This window comes from Rhinolophus sinicus, linkage group LG17, assembly GCF_036562045.2.
Source record: "Rhinolophus sinicus isolate RSC01 linkage group LG17, ASM3656204v1, whole genome shotgun sequence".
NCBI lineage: Eukaryota > Metazoa > Chordata > Mammalia > Chiroptera > Rhinolophidae > Rhinolophus > Rhinolophus sinicus.
The window spans coordinates 22,381,299-22,406,243 of record NC_133766.1 but is presented as its reverse complement, the minus strand read 5'-3'; the positions used below and the strand labels follow the sequence as shown (position 1 = coordinate 22,406,243).

The 24,945-nt window shown below is 44.3% G+C and overlaps 1 protein-coding gene across 1 annotated transcript; it reads right to left on the bottom strand.

Moving 5' to 3' along the window:
* Nucleotides 1-10,047: 10,047 nt before the first annotated feature.
* Nucleotides 10,048-24,406, bottom strand: CTSE (cathepsin E). The gene is made up of 9 exons (XM_019752448.2): nt 24,339-24,406; nt 23,531-23,687; nt 22,965-23,082; nt 21,868-21,986; nt 16,727-16,926; nt 14,109-14,231; nt 12,300-12,441; nt 12,115-12,213; nt 10,048-10,393 (listed from the first exon to the last, which is right to left on the bottom strand). Exons 1-9 carry the CDS (start codon nt 24,404-24,406, stop codon nt 10,229-10,231), a joined length of 1,191 nt encoding a protein of 396 aa, XP_019608007.2. The 3' UTR covers nt 10,048-10,228.
* Between the last annotated feature and the right edge of the window lie 539 nt (nt 24,407-24,945).

The window sequence follows — 24,945 nt, the reverse complement described above, 5'->3', positions numbered from 1 at the left end:
ATATTATTGTGCAACTAGATCTGTTTTGCAGACGGGAAGGCAAATGGTCCAAAGTTCCCTATGTTCAGGCTTTTTTTGCCCTGAGGGACAACCCAGACTTCTGTAAATGTAAAGTTGGGCTGGCCTGGTGGCCCAGGTGGTTGGAGCGCTATGCTCCTAATGCAGACATCTGCGGTTCGATTCCCACATGGGCCAGTGAGCTGCGCCCTCTATAGCTAAGATTGTGAACAACAGCTCTCCCTGAAGCTCCTGGAACTGGGCTGCCGTGAGCAGGCGGAGCTCGGTGGCCACCGTGGGCTGCCACCGTGGGCTGCCACCGTGGGCTGCCACAGGCTGCTGTGTGCTGCCAGGAGTGGCCAGTGGCCAGCGTGAGTAGCTGGCAGCCATCATGAGCAGCCAGCAGCCGTTGAGAGCTGCCATGAGTGGCGACCGATGACTGGCAACCAACTGCTACAGCCCGGGGAGCACAAGGCTCATAACACCAACGTGGGCCAGGGAGCTGTGTCCTACACAACTAGACTGAGAAACAATGGCTTGAACCAGATTCGGAGGTGGGGGAGCTGGAAAAAGGGGGGAAAAAAGAAATGTAAAGTTGATCTGGCTCTTTTGGCTGTAATTTCTAGCCTCCCTCCTCTAACAGAGACCCCTTCTAAGGAGACCCCTTCAAAAGAGCCTCCAATGGGACCCTCCCCCAAGGAGGTCCCCACAGGAGGCACCCAGTCAGAACACCATCCCAAACACCTATACCCTAGCCTTCCTCCGGAGCCAGCCCTTGCCCCGGCTCCCTCCCATTGCCCTCTTATCCAGGACCTCCTCTACAAAAGCGCCCTCAGCTAGGAGCAAATCTCCTTCCCTTACAAGAAATGCCAGTAGGATTTGGACCTGCCAGAGTTCAAATCCCCTTTTCCCTACAATATCTCAAACAAATAAAGGGATACCTAGGGAAGTTTTCAGATGATCCTGATAAATATATAGAAGGCTTCCAGAACCTGACCCAGATCTTTGACCTCTCTTGAAGAGATGTCATGTTAATTATAAACCAGCCTCTCACGAGTTCTGAAAACTATGCAGCCTTGCAAGCTGCTGAAAGTTTGGAGATGAACAATTCTTCCTATGTAATGAACAGAACAGGACAGGACTCGATTCAGGAGCCTTTCCCTACAGGACAAAAAGCAGTACCCGCTGCAGATCCACAGGGGAAGCCTGATGCAGCCATGGGAAATTGGCAAAGAAAAAAATTTTCTGGCATGCATTTTAGAGGGATTGAGGAGAACTAGGGCTAAATCCGTCAATTATTCAAAGCTATCTACTATTAGCCAAAATTCAGAAGGAAATCCCTCATCAAATACACTCCTATAGGGCCAAACTACCACGCAGGGGAAATTCTTTTAAAGGACAAATTCCTAACCCAGGCTGTGCCCCAGAGGAAATTACAAAATTTGGCTATTGGTCCTGAAGGCACCTTGTACCAGTTACTCAAGGTGGCCGACTCCGTCTTTTACAATCGAGACCAGGAGGAAGCCCAGGATAAGGAGAGGACAATAAGAAAGAAGGCAGAAGTACTGGTGGCTGCCTTACAGGGTGCCCGGGGAAGGTTCGACTGCCACTGATGTGGACAGTCCAGTCCGGTCACTGGCGAAGGGAATGACCACTGCAACCGGAGCTGACCCGGAGACCTCCGCAGCCCTGTCCCATTTGTAAAGGGGATCACTGAAAGTCAGACTGTCCCTGGAGGCCTCCACCCCCTAAGCCAGCCTCGTTGTCAGACTCCTACTCGGGACTGATGGGGCCCAGGGCTTCTACCAGTGGCTCCCTTGTCCCACCTAGCCATCAGGACTCCTGAGCCCCGGGTGACCCTAGAAGTGGAAGGGAAATCTATTGATTTCCTTCTAGACACAGAAGCCAGATTCTCTGTCCTCTTCTCCAATCCAGGGACCCTCTCCAATCAAAGTGTTACTGTCTGTGGAGTAACAGACAAGCCAGTTACTAAATAATTTTCCCAGTCCTTAGGCTGCATATGGGGCTGCCTAATGCTCTTCCATTCATTCTTAATCAGGCCAGAAAGCCCTACCCCACTATTAGGAAGAGACATTATGACTGGGATGGGAACTATTGTTCTCCTGGCCCCTGGAAGTGTTCCTAGCTGCCTCCAGGTGATAGAAGCCGACATCAACTCTGATGCTGGGCCACACAGGGGATAACTGGTTGTGCCTTAACAGCCACCCCGGTCCACATTCATCTTAAGGACCCCACTCCCTTTCCTTACTGGAAAACATACCCTCTAAAATCCGAGGCACAGAAAGGACTAATACCAATCATTAACAATCTCAAGTGACAAGGCCTTCTTAGAGAATGCAGTAGTCCTTGCAATACCTCCATCTTAGGAATTCACAAAACAAATGGGGAATGGATGTTAGTTCAAGACCTCTGGGCCATCAATGAGGCAGTTATTCCTCTATACCTTATAGTAACAAATCCCTACATGCTCTTAACCCAAATATCTGAGACTGCCAGATGGTTCAGTTTTAGACTTAAAAGATGCCTTTTTCTGCTTACCTGTACATGCTGACTCACAATATCTTTTTGTCTTTAAGGACCCTGAAAGCCAGACTTCACAGCTCACCTGGACAGTCCTTCCTCAGGGGTTTAGAGATAATCCCCACCTATTTGGACAGGCCCTCTTGGGACCTAACAGAATATTCTTATGACAGTTGTATGCTCTTACAATATGTCGATGACCTCCAATTATGAAGACCTCATCAGCTGAGGCACCACTGCTTTTCTAAATTGTTTGGCCTCTAAAGGCTACAAGACTTCTAAGGCTAAGGCCCAAATGTGTCAAACTTCTCTCAAACACCTTGGGCTAATTATATCCGAAGGGACTAGGGCCCTGGGACAGAACAGGATCCGTCCCATCTCCAGGTGTCCCCTACCTAAGACCCTAAAACAACTAAGGGGCTTCCTAGGCATCACTGGCTACTGCCACCCATGGATCCCAGGATATGGAGTAATGGCCTCCCCCCTCTACCAACTAGTCAAAGACACTCAAATATCCACCTGTTACTTTGGAGCCCAGAGACAGAACAGCCTTTTACTCTTTTAAAACAGGCTCTTTTAAGTGCCCCAGCTTTAAGCCTCCCCACAGGAAAATCCTTTCATTTATATGTAACAGAGAGAAAACGAATGGCTTTAGGAGTCCTAACGCAGCCCAGGGGACCCTCACAACAGCCAGTGGGCTATCTAAGTAAGGAACTGGATCCTGTCGCACGCAGCTGGCCTCTGGGCTGTAGCTGCAGCTGCTCTGCTAGTTCCCGAAGCCACCAAGCTCACAATGGGACAAGACGCAACCATTTTTGCCCCACACCACATTCAAGGGCTTTTAAATGCTGGTAATAGTCACTGGCTCACTGATGGCCGCCTCCTGCTTTATTAGGCCCTCTTGTTAGAAGGTCCTGTAATCCAAATACGGACCTGCTCCACCCTTAATCCTGCCACCTTCCTTCCTGAGACAGAGGAAGAATTAACTCATGACTGCCAACAAATTTTAATGCAAATTCTATGCTGCCAGAGTGGATTTATAAGAAACACCCCTAGACAACCCAGATTGGATGCTCTTCACTGATGGGAGCTCTTTTATAGGAAATGGAATACAAAAGGCTGGATATGCTGTAGTTACTTTACATAATATCTTAGAAAATGCAAGCCTTCCCTCGGGGGCCAACGCACAATTGGCTGAGTTAATAGCTTTCACCCAAGCACCAGAGTTAAATAAAGGAAAAACAGCCAAATATACATACTGATTCAAAGTATGCCTTTTTAGTCTTACATGCCCATGGAAACATTTGGAAAGAAAGATGCTTCCTAACAGCCAAAGGGTCACCTATCAAATATCATCAGACCAACCGACTGCTACAGGCAGTATATTCTCCTAAAGAAATGGCAGTCATGCACTGCAAGGGACACCAAAAGGGAAGTGATGGAATTTCTGAAGGCGATAGATTAGCAGACAAAGCAGCTAAAAACGCTGCCAAAATGGGTCTTAACCCCATACTAGTTCCTCTAATTTGGGATGGGTCTCTAACTCAAATTAAGCCCCAATACAGTAAAAAAGAACAAGACTGGGCCAAAACAAGGGGCTACACTGCCCAACCTATGGGTTGGTTACAAGGGGAGGATGGTTGTTTATACCTCCCAGCTGCCAATCAGTGGAAAATTCTTAAAACCTTCCACCTAGGAAGGGACAAAACCTTGCAAATGGCCCAAAGATTATTCACAGGAAAAGATCTTCAAAAGACTATACAACATATTCTTACATCCTGTGAAGTCTGCCATAAGAATAAGCCTCTAACACACCATGAGACACTCATAGGGGAACAAAGACAAGGCAAATGCCCAGGAGAAGATTGGCAACTAGACTTCACCCATATGCCCAAAGCCAAAGGATGTAAATATCTCCTAATGTGGGTAGACACCTTCACACACTGGGTCGAAGCCTTTCCTTGCAGAACAGAAAAAGCTATAGAAGTAGTTAAAGTCCTAATCATGGAAATTATACCTAGGTTTGGCCTCCCCAGGTCCCTTCAAAGTAACAATGGACCTTCCTTCAAGTCTTCGGTCACTGAGGGTATATCCAAGGCCCTGGGAATAAACTACCACCTCCATTGTGCTTGGAGGCCACAATCCTCAGGCAAAGCAGAAAAAACCAATGACATTATCAAAAGACATCTTCGAAAGCTGTCACAGGAGACTAATCAAGATTGGACAGCTTTACTCCCCATAGCTCTCCTTGGCATTCGAAATACCTCAACTAAGTGTGGCCTAAGCCCTTTTGAAATGTTATATTGTAGACCTTTCCTAACAAATGACCTTCTAATCGATTGTGAGGCTATAGAATTAGTTCAACATATAACCTCCCTAGCACAGTTTCAGCAAGCTACTCAACAATTATCAGAAGCTCAACCCCGAGCAGATCAGAAACTCCTGTTTAACCCTGGAGATGAAGTTCTTACTAAATCTCTCCCCTCTTTGCCTCCAACGCTAGGTCCAGTGTGGAAGGGACCCTACACCGTGATTCTTTCCACTCCCTCCGCAGTGAAGATCCCTGAATTTGACTCTTGGATTCACTACTCTTCAGTCAAGTCCTGGACGGGCATTCCACGCAAATAAAGGAAAAAGCCAAAGAGCCTGAATATTCCAGCCAGCCTCTAGAGGACTTGAAACTTCTTCTACTGCTTCTTATGCTGAAGTATAATTTCACAAAGAACATATTAGGAGGCTTCACTTTCCTTACCACTGTTTTTGTTCTCCCTTTTTCTGCATCCCTTACGTGTATTGTCCTAGACTCGGCCCCTCCTTCCTGTCATTACTCACACTGGGCAGTTCCAGGGACAGGAATATTTTGTGTTATCTTCCTGGGCTATATTTTAATTGGCCTCTGGACAATTTCTGACATCTAATACATAATGTTTTCCTATGAAGTTTTACTCCTTTTTAATGTGTTTCACAAAGGGACTCCAGAGAGCCCCACACCATTTCAGAGAAATGAAGATGTATGGGTTTATTTAGCCAAACATATAATGAATGTATCAGAATTTTCTCTTAAAATGGAACCTATGTTGAGCAAACTTTCACCTCCCGTCTAGTAGGAGTCTGCACCTCCTTGAATTAGATTTAAAAACACACACCATCTTTTGATTTATTAATAAGCCTATATCTTATTCTGACATCTACAATTGGGGACCCATCACCACTGAAAAGGACATGAGCTCTCTCCAGGTTAGAACTGTAACTCCGGCTGATCTATGTGTTATTTTCACAGGCTGCCCCAACCAGTGTTTTAATCTTTCAGTCAGTAACAGCCTAAAATGTAACACCACCACCTCAGTAAGTTATGCTAATGCACATGTCAAATTGCCGGCTGGATGGTTTCTCCTTTGTGGAAAGCTTGCCTATTCTTGTGTCCCAGCTTACAGCACAGGGGGACCCTGCTCTCTGGGAAGACTAACCCCAAAGCCTCATCAGGCCAGACATAGCAGAGAGCTTATCTTGGATTCCAGCTGTGACAGCGATATACATTTATTCAGCCCAGCTGAATATGTTTCCTTGTCTCTTTTTGTAGTCCCTGCTATGACCATCGCCTTAAAGGTAGAAATTAGTCGCATAGCTTGCTCAATGGCAAAAGCCCTAAATGCCACCTCACAGGCTGTCCATGCCATGGGACAAGAGTTAGGACAAGTCAGAAAAGCAGTTCTCGAGAACAGAGCTGCCATAGATTACCTCCTTCTCAAACACAATCAAGGATGTGAGAATTTTAAGGGACTATGTTGTTTCAATCTTTCTGACAATTCTCAGCTCATCGAAAATAAAGTTCAACACATTCATAACATGATTTCCACCATTAAACAACGACAGGATTCTTTGACTTAGAATTATCCTTCCAAGCCTAACAGGACTTAAAGAAGCCTTTCTTATTTTTCTTTTTCTTTTATTCATTGTTGTAGGGATTACCTCCTGCTGCTGCCTACAATTTATCTCGGCTTGCAAACCGCTCAGGGGCTGGCTGGCTGGCTTCCAAGACCCAGATATTCTCACCTAGATTTGCTCATCTACTGGGACCCTTCCTTAGATAGACCTCTGGACAAGCCCTAGCTGCGGGTCTCTCTCTACGCACATCCTCGGCCTGAAGTAGCCAGAACAATCACTGTCCCTACCCCCACCGGCAGTTAGGAATAGTCTTCAAAGGGGGGATTGAGAAAGGTTGGTTAGTATGTTGCTAGGCAGATAGGGAGGTCCCTGGTGGAATAAACAAAAGACAGACATATTTTGAGACTTCAGGTTTTGAAATCACTCCTTTGCTACAGGACAAAATGCAACAGTGCCTTGAGGTTAATCATAAAATTCCTTTTGGCCTGACAAATGGAGCAGATCTGATAGATAGGAGTGGGTTCTTTTACTAATTCCTTTAGGATGGCTAACAGAACAAACCTGGTAGACAGTTCCATTAAAAGGCACCAGCTCCCCTTCCCCAAACAGGCAAGAGAGGTATAAAAGTAAGAACTTTTGCCTCAGTCACTGGACACCCCCATTCGGGACCCCCTCCCTCTCGGGAGCTCTGATCCTTTGCTTTCAATAAACTATCCTCTTTTTTAAAAAAAACTCCTCTCCTCTCCTGGGTCCGTGTTTCCATTCTTAGGTCTCACGAGACAGGATCCCAGCGCTCACAGCAAAAATCCCCTACATCATCTGGGGACTCACAGAGAAATATTCCTACAACAAAGGTAGTCACTATTACCATGTTAATGCTACAGATGAACAAACTGAGGTGCAGAGGCCCCACAGCTGGCATCAGAAATCAAATCCAGGCCTGACTCCAGAGCCTGTGTTGTTAACCATTCTACCATACTGCTTTGAGAACTTACTTGGATCAGGCTATTCTGAATTAACTTTGAAAGCAGTAATTTAGTTAAAAAAGAAAAACAAATCAAAAAAAGTATGCACATGTGTGTAGCCAAGATCTACTTTTACCATGATACTTCAAGGGGAAGAGACCCAAACATTATGAACCAAATGCTCCACCCAGGTAAGCTCTTTGACTCTTCCCAACAGCTCTGTGAGGTGGATATCGCTGACACGAACTACTGTATTTTGCCATGTATAATGCGCACTGTTTTTGCCCAAATTTGTGAGGGAAAAATAAGGATGCACATTATACATGGGTAGTACTAATTCCGTATCTATATAAATGTTTTTAATTCTTTTATTTATGCTTATGAGTTAAAAGTGTAACCCTAGAAATCAATAACGATATCCATATGCAAATCAATATCCTGGAATACGATAGTCGGTTTGCTGAATTTATGACGAACTTGCAACATCGAAGAGTTCTTGGCCTTCTATGACGGGTAAATATCATAAATTTGTTACCCATACATAAAATTTCTTGTACTTTGTGTCTGTTCTTGTGTTTTGTAATTATTTGTTACATAACATTTCTTGTACCACAATATGTTAAAAAATAAATTCTAAAATTTCTTTATAATACAAAAAACAAGCACCTAAATGTAAACAAATAAAACTTTGAGTTAAAAATTTTAAACAAAATATTTTCTTTCCCTGAAAGTTTGCGTCAAAAATGCATGTGCACATTATAAGTGGGAGCGCATTATACATGGCAAGATACCATAATAAGCCAAGTTCAGCAGTTTGGTGAGGGTTAGAGCACAGGTCTGAATCCACGTTACCTGGAGCCTGGTGTGCTTCCACAACTCCTGCTGCCCAAAATGACAGCCGGGGCTTGTCCCAGTTATCTCACAGGTCTTAGAGTGCCTCACTTAGCACTTGGCACAAAATATATGTTTATTGGATGGGATTGAAGTAAAGCCCAAATGAACCTAGTGTTCATTAAGAGAAGATTTGATAAATAAATGGACACCATACAGATGTGAGAAAGAATGAGCTCTCCGTGCTGATGTGGAATCTACTGTTAAATGAAAGGAACGGTTTAGAGATGAGTATGGTTCCTTTTCTTGTACAAAGAACAAGTTTTCCTTACCAATAGCCACCTCTGTCTTGTTTATGTATGCACACAAAAAAGTCTGTATCAAACAACTTCAAATTGATAATAATGCTTATCTCTGAGTGGCGGATCATGGAGGATTTTAACATATTCTATAATAAAGAAAACCATGAAGATATTTCAATTTTCTAAAAAGCAAAAACGAAAGAAAGGCAAGTTGTTTCTGGTGGCAACAGATCCCACCGGAGTGGGTATATACCTCAGACCCAGATTCTCCATGGTGGCTCCCTCAGGATGGGCCCTGGGGCCCCAAAGGAGAAGAGATTTTGTTCAGAGTCTCTCTCTCTCTCTCTCTCAACCTCCCCCACTTTTTACTATGAAATATTTTCATTCACAACAAACATGAACACACTGCAAGGAACCAGGACTCCTTGGAAAACGGGCCCAGGACATCTCCTTGTATTGAGTCAAGTCAAAAATTCACAGGAACCAATTTGAAGGGGTAAGCACTTGCTAAAGGTAGGTGATTCGGACATTAAAAAACTGCAGTAAGTTGAAACATTTATTATTCTGAAACTGGTAAATAAAGGGGAAATAAAGCAAGTAATCTTGCCTTTTCTGTATGATCTGTACCTCATGGTGAGCAAACAGTTGATAAAAGTTAATAGAAGAATCCCAGCTAACAAATACAGGAGGAAAAATAGAATTAGAAAAATACCTGTTTTCCAAACCCCTAATGACAGTGCGGATCTAAGCAATGATCGTCAATGGCTACTGAAACCTTTAGGTAAAATACCAGGGGGAAATTTGTCGTGGATGGATGAGGCTAACAACTCCGGACCCACTCACCAATCCTAACATTCTAAATAGAGAAGCACCAGGCATTACCTGCCTCCTGATGGGATACTGTTGCATATATCCAGCACCATCTATGAAGTTTTCTTGCCACAAAATCAGGCCTCTAGTTCTAACTACCATTTTGTAGGAAAGATGGGCTCAGAGAACCACATTACCTGACACCTCTGGATTTCAACCAGCAAAATTCAGAATGTGGTAAATTCTACAGATGAAAGAGACAGATGAGGCATTTCAAATAAATGCAATTTGTAGATTTTGTTTGAATACTGCAGGTCTACTGTAAACATGACCAAACATTTATGAGACAATGGGGAACATATTAACACTGATTGCGTATTTAAGAATGTTAGAAGGATTTTATGGATAAAGCCTTGATGTGATGATTTATGATGTGATGCTAAGATTTTGCTTCAAAATAATGCAGACATGTGGGGCTGGAGGGAGAAGTGGGTGGTGGTACAGATAAAACAGGCCTGACAAGTGTGAAAGTTGGATTGGGGTGCACAGGATTTACTGTACTGTCATCTGCTTCTGTGTATGTTTGGAGATTTCCATAACAAAATGTTAGCAAAAAGTAGTAAACAGTATGGGCATACAACTTAACTCTCCCATCATGATGGTGACGGGGGTGGTATGTATGTGTGAAGTGTGTGTGTGTGTGTGTGTGTGTGTGTGTGTGTGTGTGTGTTCTCATGCTCTGCTTGGTCTTAGTTCAAGCTGTAGCTCTGGAACAAATGCATTCAACTGAAAATGACTTTTTCCAGGTGTGAAGAATACCCCAAACTAACAGGCCCAGCTGGATTTCCAAGGGGTATCAGGCAGGCAAGCAGGTAGGCACAGACACAAGCCCCCTATTTAGGGAACAGCTGGGGCCAGACCCACACGGTTATCCCCACGGTCAAAGACAGAATAAAACTGTCTAATGAAGACATCGCCCAGGATCCAGAGGGGCCCCGCTGGAGGCTGGATGTCAAGACCTTGAAAGCCACTGGGGCAGAACTTCATTCCATTCACAAAGTCCTGGGGTTGGAAAGAAGAATGTAAGTGACATACAGGGAAGAAAGAAGTAGCTGCCTCTGGGCTATACTGTATGGTGGTGGCGGCCACACTGAATGGCCTCGGACGGCTGCCTCATAATTTTGGTTGGTTGGTTCTTCTTCCTCTTTCATACATCTTCACCTACTTAGTCAATAAAGGGTTTGCACAGTTTCAGATATGTGGGCCTGGGCTTCTAAGTTATACGGTTTTGAGAATTGTTTATCTATTATACCCCTCTCTACCCCATTTCAAAATTGGGAAAACTGAAACCTTGTTGCACGGCTGGAAGTGCAAAAGGTTTGACATTAGAAGATTTGGTTTAAATTCTGGTTTCTTTAGTTCCTAGTGAAGCTCAATTTAATTGCTTTTTAAGGGAGAGATATTGCTCTATAAATGGCTAGCCACTGCTGGTTTCTCACTGATATTCTGGGAAGAATCACTTGAGTGGCTCCTTTTAGGTATAAGACAAGTAGGCATACCTTGTTCTGTGAGAAGACTATAACCTCCCCCAACCTAATTTTTCAGTTCGGCCAAGACTTGGGGTCTAACAGGCAGGTGTGGTCTTTCCAATAACCATTTAAAATTTGAGGTTGCTGATGAGGGAGTGGGAAAATTTGCAAAGGGTTGAAAGTGCTTTCTTGAGAGGAAAGGGGTAAAAATACAAAGTTATTACAGAATACTTGATGGATTCAAGTGGCTCTGGTTGAAATCTGCTGGCAGAAAAGGAAGACTGCACCATACTGGGTACAGGGAAGGGCGTAGGGGTGAGCAGGGACACACACAGGGTGAAGTGGGAGAGTGTGGGGGTGCTGGAGTGCTGAAGGGTGTAGACGATGAACTCGGCCCCGAAGTGCCTCGCTTGGCCTCAGTATGGCAGTCACCGAGGCAGCTCCAGAATTCCTTTGTTGGGGGAGTTTAGGGGACTTGACATGAAGCTGTGTTTTAAAGTAAAACATTTGTTTTCTCTTTTATTGTCTGTTTATATTTGGTGACTTAGGGGAGGGGTTAATGGAGATCAAGGTGTGGGGGTAGGTAAGTCCCTAAAGCCCTCAGTCTATATATCTGAGTGCCTCCATTCTGGTGCAGACACCCTGATGCTGTGGGTGACTCTTGGGCAAAGTTAGTGCATTTAAGTGTCACCAAAACACTGCAATACTGAAAACCTGGGCCAGCTGCGGTGGGACGTGGTCATGGATTTCCCAAACACCTGGGAGTTCCCTTTCTACCTCACTTAAAGACCTAATGCAACAAGGCATTTTCTTGTTTCAGGACAATGTTCGTTCATTTGAATGTTAGAAGAGATGAAACCTTATTCTGTACCTCCCACCACCCAGCAGCTCCTGTCTAGAACTATTCCCTCTCTAAGTCTCAATATCCTCATCTATAAAATGGGATAATAACATCCCCGGTGTGACTTGGTGGTTGAGGGGATTACATTTTGCCAGTTGAAAAGTCCTACCTGACAACATCAGAAAAACCTCATGAAATGGCTTGTCCCAGGTTTGCTGCTGCTTTGTGGCAGGACAGGAAATTAGAGAACCAGCCCAGTGATCTTTCCACCACAGAGGAAATGCCAGTATAGGATAAGATAGGAGGGGGGTTGGGGGTAAATACAGCCTGAGTGCAGGGACTGTTTAAAAAGGGGAAGTGGCAGGCATGTGGGAAAGACCCTGTGATGTGCAGAATAAGGAAACAGTTCTTACCGGGAGGGTGTAGGCAGTTGGCTGGAGGGTGTAAGGTACTCCATTGATGGTGAAGGTGACATCTGGCATAACCGTGAGGTAGTCACACTCCACCGCATACTAAAACAAACAGAGGATCGATTTAGAAGCCCCCCATCTCCCAAGAGAGGCCTGGTCCCTTGCCCCCATACCAGGCAGGTACTCACTTCTCCACCCACGGGCTCTGCCCCAATCGCTTTCTGCAGCTGCTTGATCTCATCTGGGGGGCCTGTGATGAGGGAGGTCCCTGTGTCCACAATGGCCTGGCAGCCCTCTGAGCAGAACATCACGGCACCTCCCACCTGGATTCTGAGGGCAAAGGAAGCGTGGTCAGTCCCACACCCTCCTCCCATCCCCCTTCCCTCAGCCCTGAAGCTTTCCCTGGAGCCCAGCAGCTTTCACTCCCTGCTGGGCTCTCTCATAACTGAAGCACGTTAATGGTTTCCATTTTGGTCTCTATCACTACATGAGTATTGCTCAACTTTTTAAACTGAGATTCACAGCAGGAAATACATTTACCTGACCCTACATATGCATACATATGAGGCCTGACAATGAAGTTCGTGAACTTGTTGCATCGATGTTGCTGACCTTTTTGATGTCAGAGGGATTATTCATTATGAATTTGTACCAACCGGGCAATCAGTTAACCAAGTTTACTGTTTGGAAGTGCTGAAAATGCTGCTTGAAAAAGTTAGACGACCTGAACTTTTTGCCAACAATGCATGGTTCTTGCATCACGACAATGCACCAGCTCACATGGCACTGTCTGTGAGGGAGTTTTTAGCCATAAACAAATAACTGTATTGGAACCCCTCCCACCTGATCGGGCCCTCAATGACTTCTTTCTTTACACAAAGATAAAAGAAATAGTGAAAGGAAGATATTTTGATGACATTCAGGACATCAAGGGTAATATGATGACAGCTCTGATGGCCATTCCAGAAAAAGAGTTCCAACACTGCTTTGAAGGGTGGACTAGGCACTCGTGTCGGTGCATAGCTTCCCAAGGGGAGCACTTCAAAGGTGACTGTAGTGATATTCAGCAATGAGGTAGGTAACACTTTTTCTAGGTTGAGTTCGTGAACTTAATTGTCAGACCTCGTAGACTCAATAAAAATTTCATGAAACAGTGCTTAACCTTAATATGTCTATCAGAATAAATCATGATCCCTTAAAATGATATCATGACTCACAAATGGGTAAATCCCTAAAGCCTGAAAAACCCTCAGTAGACATTGAACCAATGAGGTTTTTTTTTGCTTTTGTATCCCTAGTACCTAGCACATACCTGGCACCTTGCAGGAACTTATTTCTGGCTGAACTGACACTTGAATTACATTTCTTTGAATTCCTGCATTGTCTAGTACAGTGTTAGTAATGTGTCAGGCAGCCAGTCCCACTTTCCAATTGCTCCATGCCTGTGTGTGTGTGTGTGTGTGTGTGTGTGTGTGTGAAGTCTCAGTCAATGCTGCCACCTCCATGACACCTTTGAGGAGTTCTTCATATATAGAAGCTGTCTTGCCTTGACTGCTCGGCCACTTTGGTGGCACGCCTCATGGAGCATTAAGCACCTTCCTCTTTCCATGGCAGTAGTTTGTATGTTTCATCTTCTGTACATGGTTTGTGAAGGCAAAATCTGAGTCCAGGTCACTTTTGCACCCACATGTCACTCATCCCTTGTCTGTGTGTTAATTAATGTTGCGTGAAGGAGAAGTTGGCTGTGTTTGTATTTACTGTCTGTTGCAGCGCACCACACACAAGGAAGGAAGCTGGCAGTTGGTACCGTATGCTTGCCGCTCTGCTGTCCCTGGACCTCTGCTCAGCACCTCCAGCCTCTAGCCTCATGCAGCGGGCTCCCAGCACCCTCTTCCAGTGATCAGGACTTTCATTCAAGTCAATTCAGTGAAATCCAGTTTGAGTTGCGCCTGTGATGCGTTCTTCCCTCAATACTATACTTTGTGGGGGATACTCACGTGTCCAGTGCAATCTGCCAATAGCCTTGTTTGGTGACCGGGACCCAGTTCAGGCTCCCAGAGAAATGGGAGTGGTCATAGCCTCCGAAAATCAGCTCGCTCTCTGTACTACCTTCTGGGCCACTACAGGAAAGAAAGGCAGATTGTCAAGGAAGGGCCCCTGGAAATCCCTAGGGACGAACTGCAGCTAGGACTCTGCCTCTTGGTCTGGTCACTCATACCAAGTACCTAGAGAGGCAGAAATATCAGCCGGGGTTTGAGACCAGGGCTTCTAACTACTGCAAATTGATTAGTCTGGGCCTTTTGGGCAAAAGGATAGAAACCGCTCTGCTCAACGATTTGTGAATGTTCCCCTACTTCTTGGAATAAAGGGTAGGGAGGTGAGAAATGGGGATAACAGGTCTGCACAGAACTCGTGCAGAACCAAGGCCAGGACCATCCCACGGCATGCATACAATATGTAACTCAAGACACCCCCAAAAGACACCTTTTTCCCAAGTACTGTCCCCACTATTGCTGTGGTGGTGCCTGGAGTTTGTTTCCACATTATTCACTCTCTTATGTTAAGGTAAAGAAGCTAAATAGGAACCCAGCATGACTTTTTAGAGCTTGAATATTTATTAATTTTCATTGGTGTTGATTTCTCAGATCATGTTCTGGCACTGAACAGGATTTGGGGGAAACAGGACATAAAACAGATTCATTTTCAGCAGGAAAAGGATAAAAAAAACACACAAAACTTGGGGCATTGCAAGGCAGGGTAGTAAAGGAGGACATTGGGTATCTGATGGACTCTTAGGAAAGTGATTTTACAGGGGGGGGGGAATAACTAACGTTTGTTGATGGCCTTTATACAAGGCACTGTGCTAAGAATTTCACCTGCCTAATCTTATTTAATTCTCACATCAACCTAGTGTGCCCATCGGAGGAAACTGAGGCTCAGGGGTATGAAATAACGTAATTGCAAAGTCTTTGCTATTTCCCATCACAGCTCACGTCTTCCCAGGCTGAAAGGGAGCAAAAGTCTCTGAAAGGGGGAAGCGGAGGAGTCCAGACAACCTGCCCCCTCTCTCACAGGACTGCCCGGGGTCTGTCCCAACTGCAGCCATGCAGGAGAGGAGGAAGCTTGATAGAGGAAATTAAAGACTCTCCACATGGGAGAGGAAAACAGGGGATATGGGCTTTTCCTAAAACAGGGTAAGCTCGGACTAGGTCTCACTGAGAAGGAGTCAGAAAAAAATCTTCCCTGTACAGGGAGAAGGTGAGATGATCCTTTCAGGACCCCAGGCAAGGGTGCCCAGAGGCAGGTGAGGTTCATGAACTTTTTCAACTACAACATGAAAGTCAAAAAAAAAAAAGTATAAATTGGTAAAATACACATAACATAACATTTATCATCCCAACCATTTTTAAGTGCGGAGTTCAGTACTGTTAAGTATATTCACATTGTTGTGCAACCAGTCTCCAGAACCTTTCCATCCTGTAAAACCGAAATTCTTTAACCATTCTATAACTCCCCATTTTTCCCTCCCCGCAACCCCTGGCAGCCAGCATTTCACTTTCTGTTTCTATGAATATGACCACTCTCGGTACTTCATGCAAGTGAAGTCATACAGTAGTTGTCCTTTTGTGCCTGGCTTATTTTTCATTTAGTATAATGTCCTCAAGATTCATCCATGTTGTAGCATATGTTAGAACTTCCTTCCTTTTTAAGGCTGAATATATTCTATTGCATGTACATACCACATATTATTTAGCCATCCATTAACATGCAATTATTTTATTGTCAGCTTACTTAAAATTTTTTTTCCTGCCTCCCGCCACTAGAATTAAGCTTCTTGAGAGCAAGGACTGTCTTTCTTTTTTTTCTAATTCCTTCTTCCACCTCCCCGACCCACCCACTCCAGTTCAAGCCGTTGTTTCTCAGTCTAGTTGTGTAGGGCACAGCTCCCTGGCCCATGCTGGTATTATGAGCCTTGTGCTCCACGCCGCCCCCCACTCCGTGAGGCAGTCAGTCACTGCTCACAGCAGCTCACGACAGCAGCTCACGGCAGCAGCTCACAGCAGCTCTTGTTGCCAGCGGCACACGGTAGCCGGTTGCAGCACTGAGCAACCCAGACCAGCTCATGCCAACCTCCAGCTGCTCAGAGCAGCCCAGCTCCAGAGAGAGCTGTTGTTCACAATCTTAGCTGTAGAGGGCGCAGCTCACTGGCCCATGTGGGAATAGAACCGGCGACCTCGGAGTGAGGAGCAGGCGCTCCCACCACCTGAGCCACTGTGCTGGCCCAGGACTGTCTTTCTTGTTTCATTGTGTTCCCAGTTCCTTACATCATGTTCAACATATAATAGGGGCTCGAGAAGTATTTATTCACAGCATAAATGAATATCCAATTTAAAAGTTTCCTTAAATTAATTTAGTGTGATACAGTTTACAAAGCACAACGACTTTATGAGGCAAATCCCAATTCCTCAATATTCAGAGAAGTTAAGTATTTGTCTCAAATTACACAGCTGGCCAAGCAAGAAATCTGACCCCGGTGCCGTGCTCTTTCAGCTGCACCATGGTGTCTCCCTGTAGTCATAATTGACCTTGACCTGGCAGGCTTGACAGATCTTACCTGCTCAAGTAGACAGAAAACATGGGTACATCCACTAGGTTCTGGGCCATCATGTTGTCAAACACAGGGGTCACTCCTCCAACAGCCAGGGAAGGGTATCCCAGGCCCAGGATTCCATCAAACTCTGCACTCACAAAGGTCTGGCCAGGCTCCGTGACACTCTCTCCAAATTGCTGGCTGACCACAGTCAGGCCTTCCACCTGATGGGAGAAAGCCCAAAGGAAATTTGCACAGATCTTTGGCAAAGGGTCTCAGACTCCTGGACTCTCCCTCTGTCCTGAAGCTAATTCTTCTCCTACTCAACTTTTCTTGATTAAATAGGCACAACGACTTTTGCCATATTCCCACTCAATTTTTTAACATGAACCTTTTTAATTGAAGTATAATACAGAAATCATAAGTGTACAGTTCAATAACTGTTCAACTATGTGAGCAAGCTCCCAAACCAAGAAACAAAACATGTGCAACCCCTCAGCAGCCCGTTCACGTTCCCTGCCTGTCATTGCACTTTTTCTCAAGAGTAGCTGGTCTCCTGGCTTCTAACAGCATATATTGGCTTTGCCTATTTTTGAATTTGATGTAAATGGAATCATACAATATGAATTCTTTTGGCTCTGCCTTCTGTCTCTCAACATTATGTCTATTGCATGCTGTTTTAATTTGTTCATTGTCACAATATTTCACAGTATGACTGTATCATCATTATTTACCCACACTACCATGATGGCTATTTGGGCTGTTTCCTGAATTTGACTATTGCTATTAGTGCAGTTTGTATGTGTTTCTAGGTGAACACATGTACATATTTCTGTCAAATATATGCCTAGGAGTAAAATTGCTAGATCAGAGGGTATGCAAGTATCTCGCTTCAGTAAATACTGACAAAGAGTTTTCTGAAGGGATTTGTACTAATTGACGTTTCCAATACGACTGTTTTGAGAGTTCTAGTTGCCAGTTGCTCCATATCCTCACCAACCTGGCTCTTACCTTCTATTCCATTTCAGTCTTCTAGTAGATATGCAGTGGGTACATTGTGGTTTTAATTTGTATTTCCTAATGATGAATGAAATTGGACATTTGGATATCTTCTTTTGTGAAGTGGGTTGTCTACATTTTTCTTATTGATGGGTAGGAGTTCTTTATCTATTCTGAAATCAAGTCCTTTGTCGGATTATGTATCTCAAACATCTCCAGGCTGTGACTGGTATTTATATTCTCCTAATGGTGTTTGTTTTTGTTTTTGTTTTGATGAACAGAAGTTAGGACTTTTGATATAGTCAGATTTATCAATATTTTTTCCTTTTTAATTAGTGGTGTTTGTAACTTGTTTCAGAAATTTTGTCTACCTTAAGGTCGTGAAGATATTTTCCTGTGTTTTCTTCTAAAAGTTTTATTGTTTTACATTTTCACATTTATATCTACAGTCTATCAGAAGTTCTATAACGTGTGAGGTGGGAGTCAAGATTCATTTTTTTCTTCTTTTTTACTATGGATATCCAAATGATCTATTACTGTTTAATAAACATACTATCATTTCTTCCACTGTGGTATCATATTCAATATAAGTCAAATGACTGTGTGAGCCGTTTCTGAATTTTCTATTCTGTTCCATTTGCTTGTTTGCTTATCCTGTACCAATACCACACTATCTAAATTACTATCTCTTTGTATTAAGTATTGTTTCGCAATTTTTTTCTTCATTTATATCATCTTAATGTTTTACATGTCTATATAAATTTTAGAAATAGCTTTTCAATTTCTAATAAAAATTGCTCTTGTTTTGATTGAAGTAACACTGAATCTATAGATCAATTTAGGAAAATTTGAGTTATTTATAATGCTGAATTGTAAGCATGGTTTATCATTCAATTTATGTAGATCTTTCTTAATTTTACTCAATATTATTTTGCAGCTTTTAGAGTAGAGGTCTTGCACATTTTTGTTTTTGTTGTTCTTAAACTCACTTCTAGGTATTTGATGTTTTTGATGTTATTATAAATAATATTATTAAAAATCTATTTTTCACTTGTTTTTCCTGATACATAGAAGTTCAAATGATCTTGTATATTGATCTAGTATCCAGCAACTTTGCTAAATTCACTTATTAACCCCAATATTTGTAGATATTTTTGGATTTTCTACATATGGAATCTTGTCATATGTGAATAATGACAGTGTTATTTTTTCCTTTACAATTCCTAATGCCCTTAATTTCTTTTTTATTGCCTATTGCACTCAGAGTGAACATCTTTGACTCAGTCTTGATCTTTCAACATTTTGTGATTAGGTATGAAGCTTGCTGTGGGCTTCTTTGTAAATGTTCTTTATCAGATTAAGGAAGTTACTTTATATCCCTAGTTTTCTAAGAGATTATATTATTTTTTCTTTTATTGTCTTAGGTAATAAATTCCTAGAAAAAAATGACTGGATTGATATAGCTTATTCTTTTATGTATATATCATGGGACTTTTTTGGCTAATATTTTGCTTAGTACTTTTGTATCAACATTCATGAGAAAGAGATTTGTCTGTAATTTTCATTTCTTACAATGTCATTCTCAAGTTTGTTATTAAATTTATACTGGCTAATAAAATGAGTCATGAAGTGTTCCTTCTTTATCAATTATCTGAAAGAATTTATATAAGATTGGTGCCATATCTTTCTTAAATGTTTGGAAGAATTTACCAGTGGGGCTACATGGCCTTGGAGTTTTCTTTGCGGGAAGGTTTTTAATAACAAAGTCATATTTAAATAGACATTGGAGTATTCATTGTTTTCTTGTGTCAGTTTTGGCACTCTTTATTTCTCAAGGCATTTGCCAATTTATTAAAAAGTTGTCAAATTTATCAATATAAAATTATTCTTGACATCCTCTTATTATTTTAATGTTTGTAGGGTGTTTAATAATGTATTATTTTTCATTTCTAATATTGTTAAGTTGTATTTTCTTTCTTTTTTTCTTGATTAGTTTGGCTAAAGCTTTATTTCAAATTTTATTAATTTTGCTTTTAGAGAGTTAATTCTTGGCTGTGTTGATTTTCTGTATTGTGTGACTGTTATTTTATTGATATCCCATTCTTCTATATATTGTTTCCTTCCTTCTACTTTCTTTGGGTTTGATTTGCAGTTGTTTGTTGTTTGCTTGTTTCCTTATTGTTTATTTGTTGCTTGAAATAGATACTTAGATCTTTGATTTTTCAGTTTTTCTAATATATGCATTTGAGGCTATAATAATCTCATTAAGGACCGCATTTGCTGCATTCCTCAAATTTTGGCATTTCATGTCTTCATTATTTGTATCCGTTAGGGTTTGATAAGAGAAGCAGAGTCATTAGGATCATATAGAGGATTGTATTCTAGATAGTTGACTATATGTAGGTGCTGGTTAAACAGTGTATTTTAGGAAGATGCTTCTGTCTTGGTGCCTATAGTTTTGGCAGTCAGCAAAAGGAAGACAGATGTCAGCTGGGAGAAGGGTGACTCGGAATTTCGAGGTTGAGGGTGGGCTAGAATCCATATTGTTCTTTCAGTGCCTCTAAGCTTCAATGATGGGGGTATCCTGCAGTGCAAGCTGACACTATGTCACAGGATTTAACATGCAGCTGGCCCAGGGGCCAGGAAACCCGAAGGAGGAACCAACGGAAACTGGAATTGCTGTGGACTTGGCCGCTGCCCTACACCACCCAGCCGAGCCAGCAGACAAGAGACAAGTGAAAGGCTAACATTCCCTTTCCCATGCCATTTCAGTCCTTTCTCTGCTTCCCAGAAGGAATTATGATGGTCAGTTTGGGATGTGATGTAGACTTCTAAATAGTCATTTGTACTTTTGCATATGTTCTATTAGAAAATAGAGTATGTGTGTTGTTTTGTCTGTATGTGATATTTTTACATAGATGGTGTGTTTTTGCTCCTGGCATTTTTTCACTCCATATCCTACTACCACCCACTTTAAAGTGATGTTGATGAAGCCTGGGCCCTGCTGGCCTGGGGACCACTCCAGAGCTGGAACCATGCTCATCAGGAGTGGGTCAGCCTCCATTTCCCCAAAGGCCTGGGCATACACAGTAGTTACCCTTTATCCATGGGGTAAATATTCCAAGACCCCCAGTGGATGCCTGAAACCATGGATAGTACCAAACTCTATATGTACTATGTTTTTCCCCATACATACCTATGATAAAGTTTGATTTATAAATTAGGCATAGTAAGAGATTAATGATAATTAATAATAAAATAGAACAAAACAATATACTGTGATAAAAATTACATGAATGTGCTCTCTCTCTCTCAGTCTCTCTCTCTCTCTCTCTCTCTCACATAACTGATCCGGTAACCGAGTTGGCTACTAAGTGACTAATGGGCAGGAAATATATACAGCGTGGATATGCTGTATAAGGGATAACATCCTGGGTGGGATGGAGGAGGATGGTGCAAGATTTCATCACTGTACTCAGAATGGTGCTCAATTTAAAGCTTACGAATTGTTTAGCTTTGGAATTTTCCGTTTAATATTTTCAGATCGTGGTTGACCAAGGTAACCACAACTGTGGAAAGTGAAACTGTGGATAAGAGGGGACTATTGTGCTGCTGCCCATAAGCCTGGACAGGGCAGGATCAGGGCTCTCCTGGTTCTCTGTCTCCACATTGGTCATGTTCCCACGGTTTTGGGACCCAGAAGACCTTTGGTCAGAGGGAGTTTAAGGAGCAGCTCATGAGCACAGCATTGAGTTCAGTGCTGACCTGGGGCCTTTATTTTGACAAGTGGGACTCTGGCTTATCTCCATGATTGGACTCCCACCTCCTACCTTATTTCAGCATCTGAGTTCCCACTTTGAGCCCAGCCTTGGACTTCTTTATCCTTCAAGATGGAGGCCTGGTGTTGTCTCCTCGGTGCTCCTGGGGCTGGAGAGCCAGCTGTGAACACTGTTACCAGGCTCTGAGCCCTGCGCAGTGTTTCCCTGTGGGAATCCCCCTTGCCACCTCTTTAGGACCCAGCACACTGAGCAGACTGACCCACTGCCACCATCTCAGGCAGGGAGTGCTGCCACCACCCGCCAGGCCTCCCCCTTTCCCTAGAAGCCAGCTGCTTGTTTCCACCTCTTTCTGACCAAGAGAGAACAAAATCAAGGAATTATACTTACAGAGACTTGGTCGGCTCCGATGATTCCAGATAAGCTCCCAGTCCCGTATTGAATGAAAAAATGACTCCCCGACGCACTGTATGTGTTGGACTGGGAAGGGTAGAACCTGGCGTGTGTCTCTGAAAAGCAAGGACGCTGCTCCTGCCTAGGCCCTCAGCTCACTGCCTTCGTCCCTGCCCTGATGCCCCAGAGCACAGGGTCTCTTCCTTTAACTTCCAGCACTGAGTGGGGCCTCTAGAAAGGTTGGCCATGGCCCTCTCTAGTGAGCAACTCCATTCCGTTCTAGCCACATGTGGTGGCCTAATTGGGGATCGAATAGTTGTCCCTGGGTAAACATGATTGCCCACAGTGACCTCAGAAGGCATGCCAAAATAAACGTGAGGTATCAGGCAGCAACAGCAGCCTCTGCCAACCATTGTGGGTCAGAGCCTGGCATTCAAAAGAAACTCAGGGATAAACAATTGCCATTCCAGGAAATTACTCGCAACTCCTTGCCCAATCTGTGGACACCTAGTCTTGGGGTTTCCTGAGGCGTTCCATCCCTAACACTTGTCCTACAGAGACATCATTCCTTAGCTCTTCCTTTTCCAGTCTTTACAAAGACCTCTGAGTTACCTCTGGCCAATTGGATGCACCATACATTGTGTCCCACCATCCCCATCTCTGGTACTGGGAGGTAGGTCACCAAGCCTCCTTGAAGCAGATAAACAGTTTGCACTAGAAGCTGACCCAGCTTTCTGCCCAGAAATGACCATTGGAATGGAACTTATCCCCCTCATTCTTGTGGGTATTCCAAAGGGAGTGAGTCACCATGTATTCAAAGATTTGCATTTTTGGTGGTGGAGTTTCCCTCTTACAATTCAGGTCAACATGAAAGTTGCTAGCTTGGATAGCAGTCCAATTTTAGCTTTCTTCCTGGCCCAGCACTGTTTCTGCTGAAAGCGATCCCAGGGCAGACTCAGAGGTGGAGAGGGGAGGATGGTGTGCAGGGATGGCCAGTTTCTAGTACCCAACCCCTTCCCCCAGAGTGCCAGGCCCTCGATCGATCCCAGGGCTGGTGTCCAGCCATCCCCCACTGGGGCTTCTGGCCCACTTACTGCATGCTGAGCTGGCACAGTACACAGAGGGGACCCAGAGGTTGGAGGAGCCGGTGTCAAAGATCACAGTGAAGTTCTGAGGTGGGGAGCCAATGGAGACGGTGCCAAAGTATTCCATCTATAGGCAAGGTAGGGAAGGGAGGACAGTGTGAATGATGGAGGGGGCCAAGGGTGCTTGCCAGGGGACTCAGGGAGAGCTCCCTGGGGCCAGAGCCTGGGCCCGCACAGACTGGCGCTCACAGAGCCTGGGAAATGGCAATCAGAGGTAAAAGGAGCAGAGGAAGGGCTGTGAGGGAGGAAATCAAATCATCATCGTGATTCTCATAATAACATTGGGAGTAAGGCAAAGGAAGCTTGCCCTGCTCATTTCTTTCCTCCCACAGAGAGAGGTCTACCTATGGGGCTTGTTCAGCCAAATCCATGGGGACCCAGGGGATCAGTCCACATGGGTCATTCTAGAGGAGAAATTCACACTGGCCTTCAATGCTGCTGCCCACTAGCCACGCCCCAGGCTGAGCCCTCCTCCCCTCTCCCGGCTCCCCAGCCCATGCCCCAGGATGTCTCACATCCAAGTAATTGATAAGGGGTTCGTTGGCACTCTGGTCCATTGTGCAGGACTCGGTGAACTGGATCATGTCCAAATTCTGGGATTTCCAGAACTCAGAGAGCTGGTCCTGTGCCCGAAGCTTCTTCCGAAGGGCCTGATGCCTCCTGAGGGGCACCCTGAGGACAAAGCCCCATGTGAGAAGGAGATGCATTTCTGCCTCTCTCTGAACTTCCCCTCCCCCACCCCATTTTCCAGAGGTTAATTAGGGAATTAATTAGGGAGGGGATGTGCAGGGCAGCATGCCGAGTTTTGGCCAGAATCAGTGCCCTTTCTGTCTCCAGCCTACCCAGCCTCTTGTCTGCTCCTGTAGACTCTTAGACTCAAAATAGCCCTCTCTCCTAGAGACAGGCTCTTTGAGGTCTTCTAGGAAAATGGGGGATGTGGGATGGTCTGCAGTTTTATATGAACCTCATGAGGGGCTGACTTAAAGAGACAAAAGAACCCTTGGGGGCGGCCAGTGGTCAATCCCTTGGGGAGATGCTCAGGTCCTTTGAACAGCAAACCACAGCTGCAGGTTCCTCTCTTTCCAACATAAGAAGGTCTCTGGTGCTTGGTCAGGCAGCTCTGTCAGAGGTGGAAGCTCAGGGATGACTTGTCGTGCACTAGAGATTAAGGCTAACCCAAGATGGCCACTTGGTAAACCTTTTCCAAGCCCTTAGTTTCTTCTTCTCTTCATTTCCCTATCAGCTTTCCTCTCCCAGGGGAGCCCTAAGATTGAGGGCAGGGCATTGCCCCAGCTAGACACAATGCTGGGGATGTGGCCTCACCTGTAGAGAGCTCCATGGGTCTGCCCCAGGTCCAGGAGCACCAGCAGCGAAAGGACAAGCATTTCCATGATAAGTCCAACCAGCAGCTTCTTTCCCGCTCTGCCACAGCCTTCCTTGCCACCTCTTCTTTTTTCTGTCCCACAGGGCAGTGGGAACCAAATCTCCCTAATCTGCTCAGCCCAGTCTGAGGACACAGTGATAAGGCCCCTGGAGTCAATAGCCAGGCCCAGAGCAAACACAGCATGTACACCAGGGCGTTCCCCCTCCACCCTTCAGTGCCTTTCCCTCCTGTGAGGGGGTTATGGACTTGGGGATCTGTGCACCCTCTCAGAGTCTCTAACGCTTAGTTTCTCCCAGAGTCTATGGCACCTACCTTGACCCCAAGAAGCCCTGTATTAATTAATTGAGGGAGCAATGTGCCCCTGGACACTGGGGACCATCCCAGTCATTGTTTCCACGAGCAGTCTTCTGGCTAAAGACTCCAGAAGGGAGAAGCTCAATTGTCACATGTGGGGCAGGATTTTAACTCAAAATATTCATCAGTTTGTTCGGTCTGTATTTCCTGTTCTCTCTTCATTCCCTTGGGAGCCCCCTGGCCCATTTACCC

Coding starts and splice junctions, on each gene's coding strand:
- CTSE (XM_019752448.2), bottom strand. CDS start 24,406: ATGGAAATGCTTGTCCTTTCGCTGCTGGTGCTCCTGGACCTGGGGCAG. Junction 14,232..16,726: donor TTTTCTGTCTACTTGAGCAG/GTAAGATCTGTC, acceptor TCTTTCCTGTAG/TGGCCCAGAAGGTAGTACAG. Junction 12,214..12,299: donor CAGAGCCCGTGGGTGGAGAA/GTGAGTACCTGC, acceptor TGTTTGTTTTAG/TATGCGGTGGAGTGTGACTA.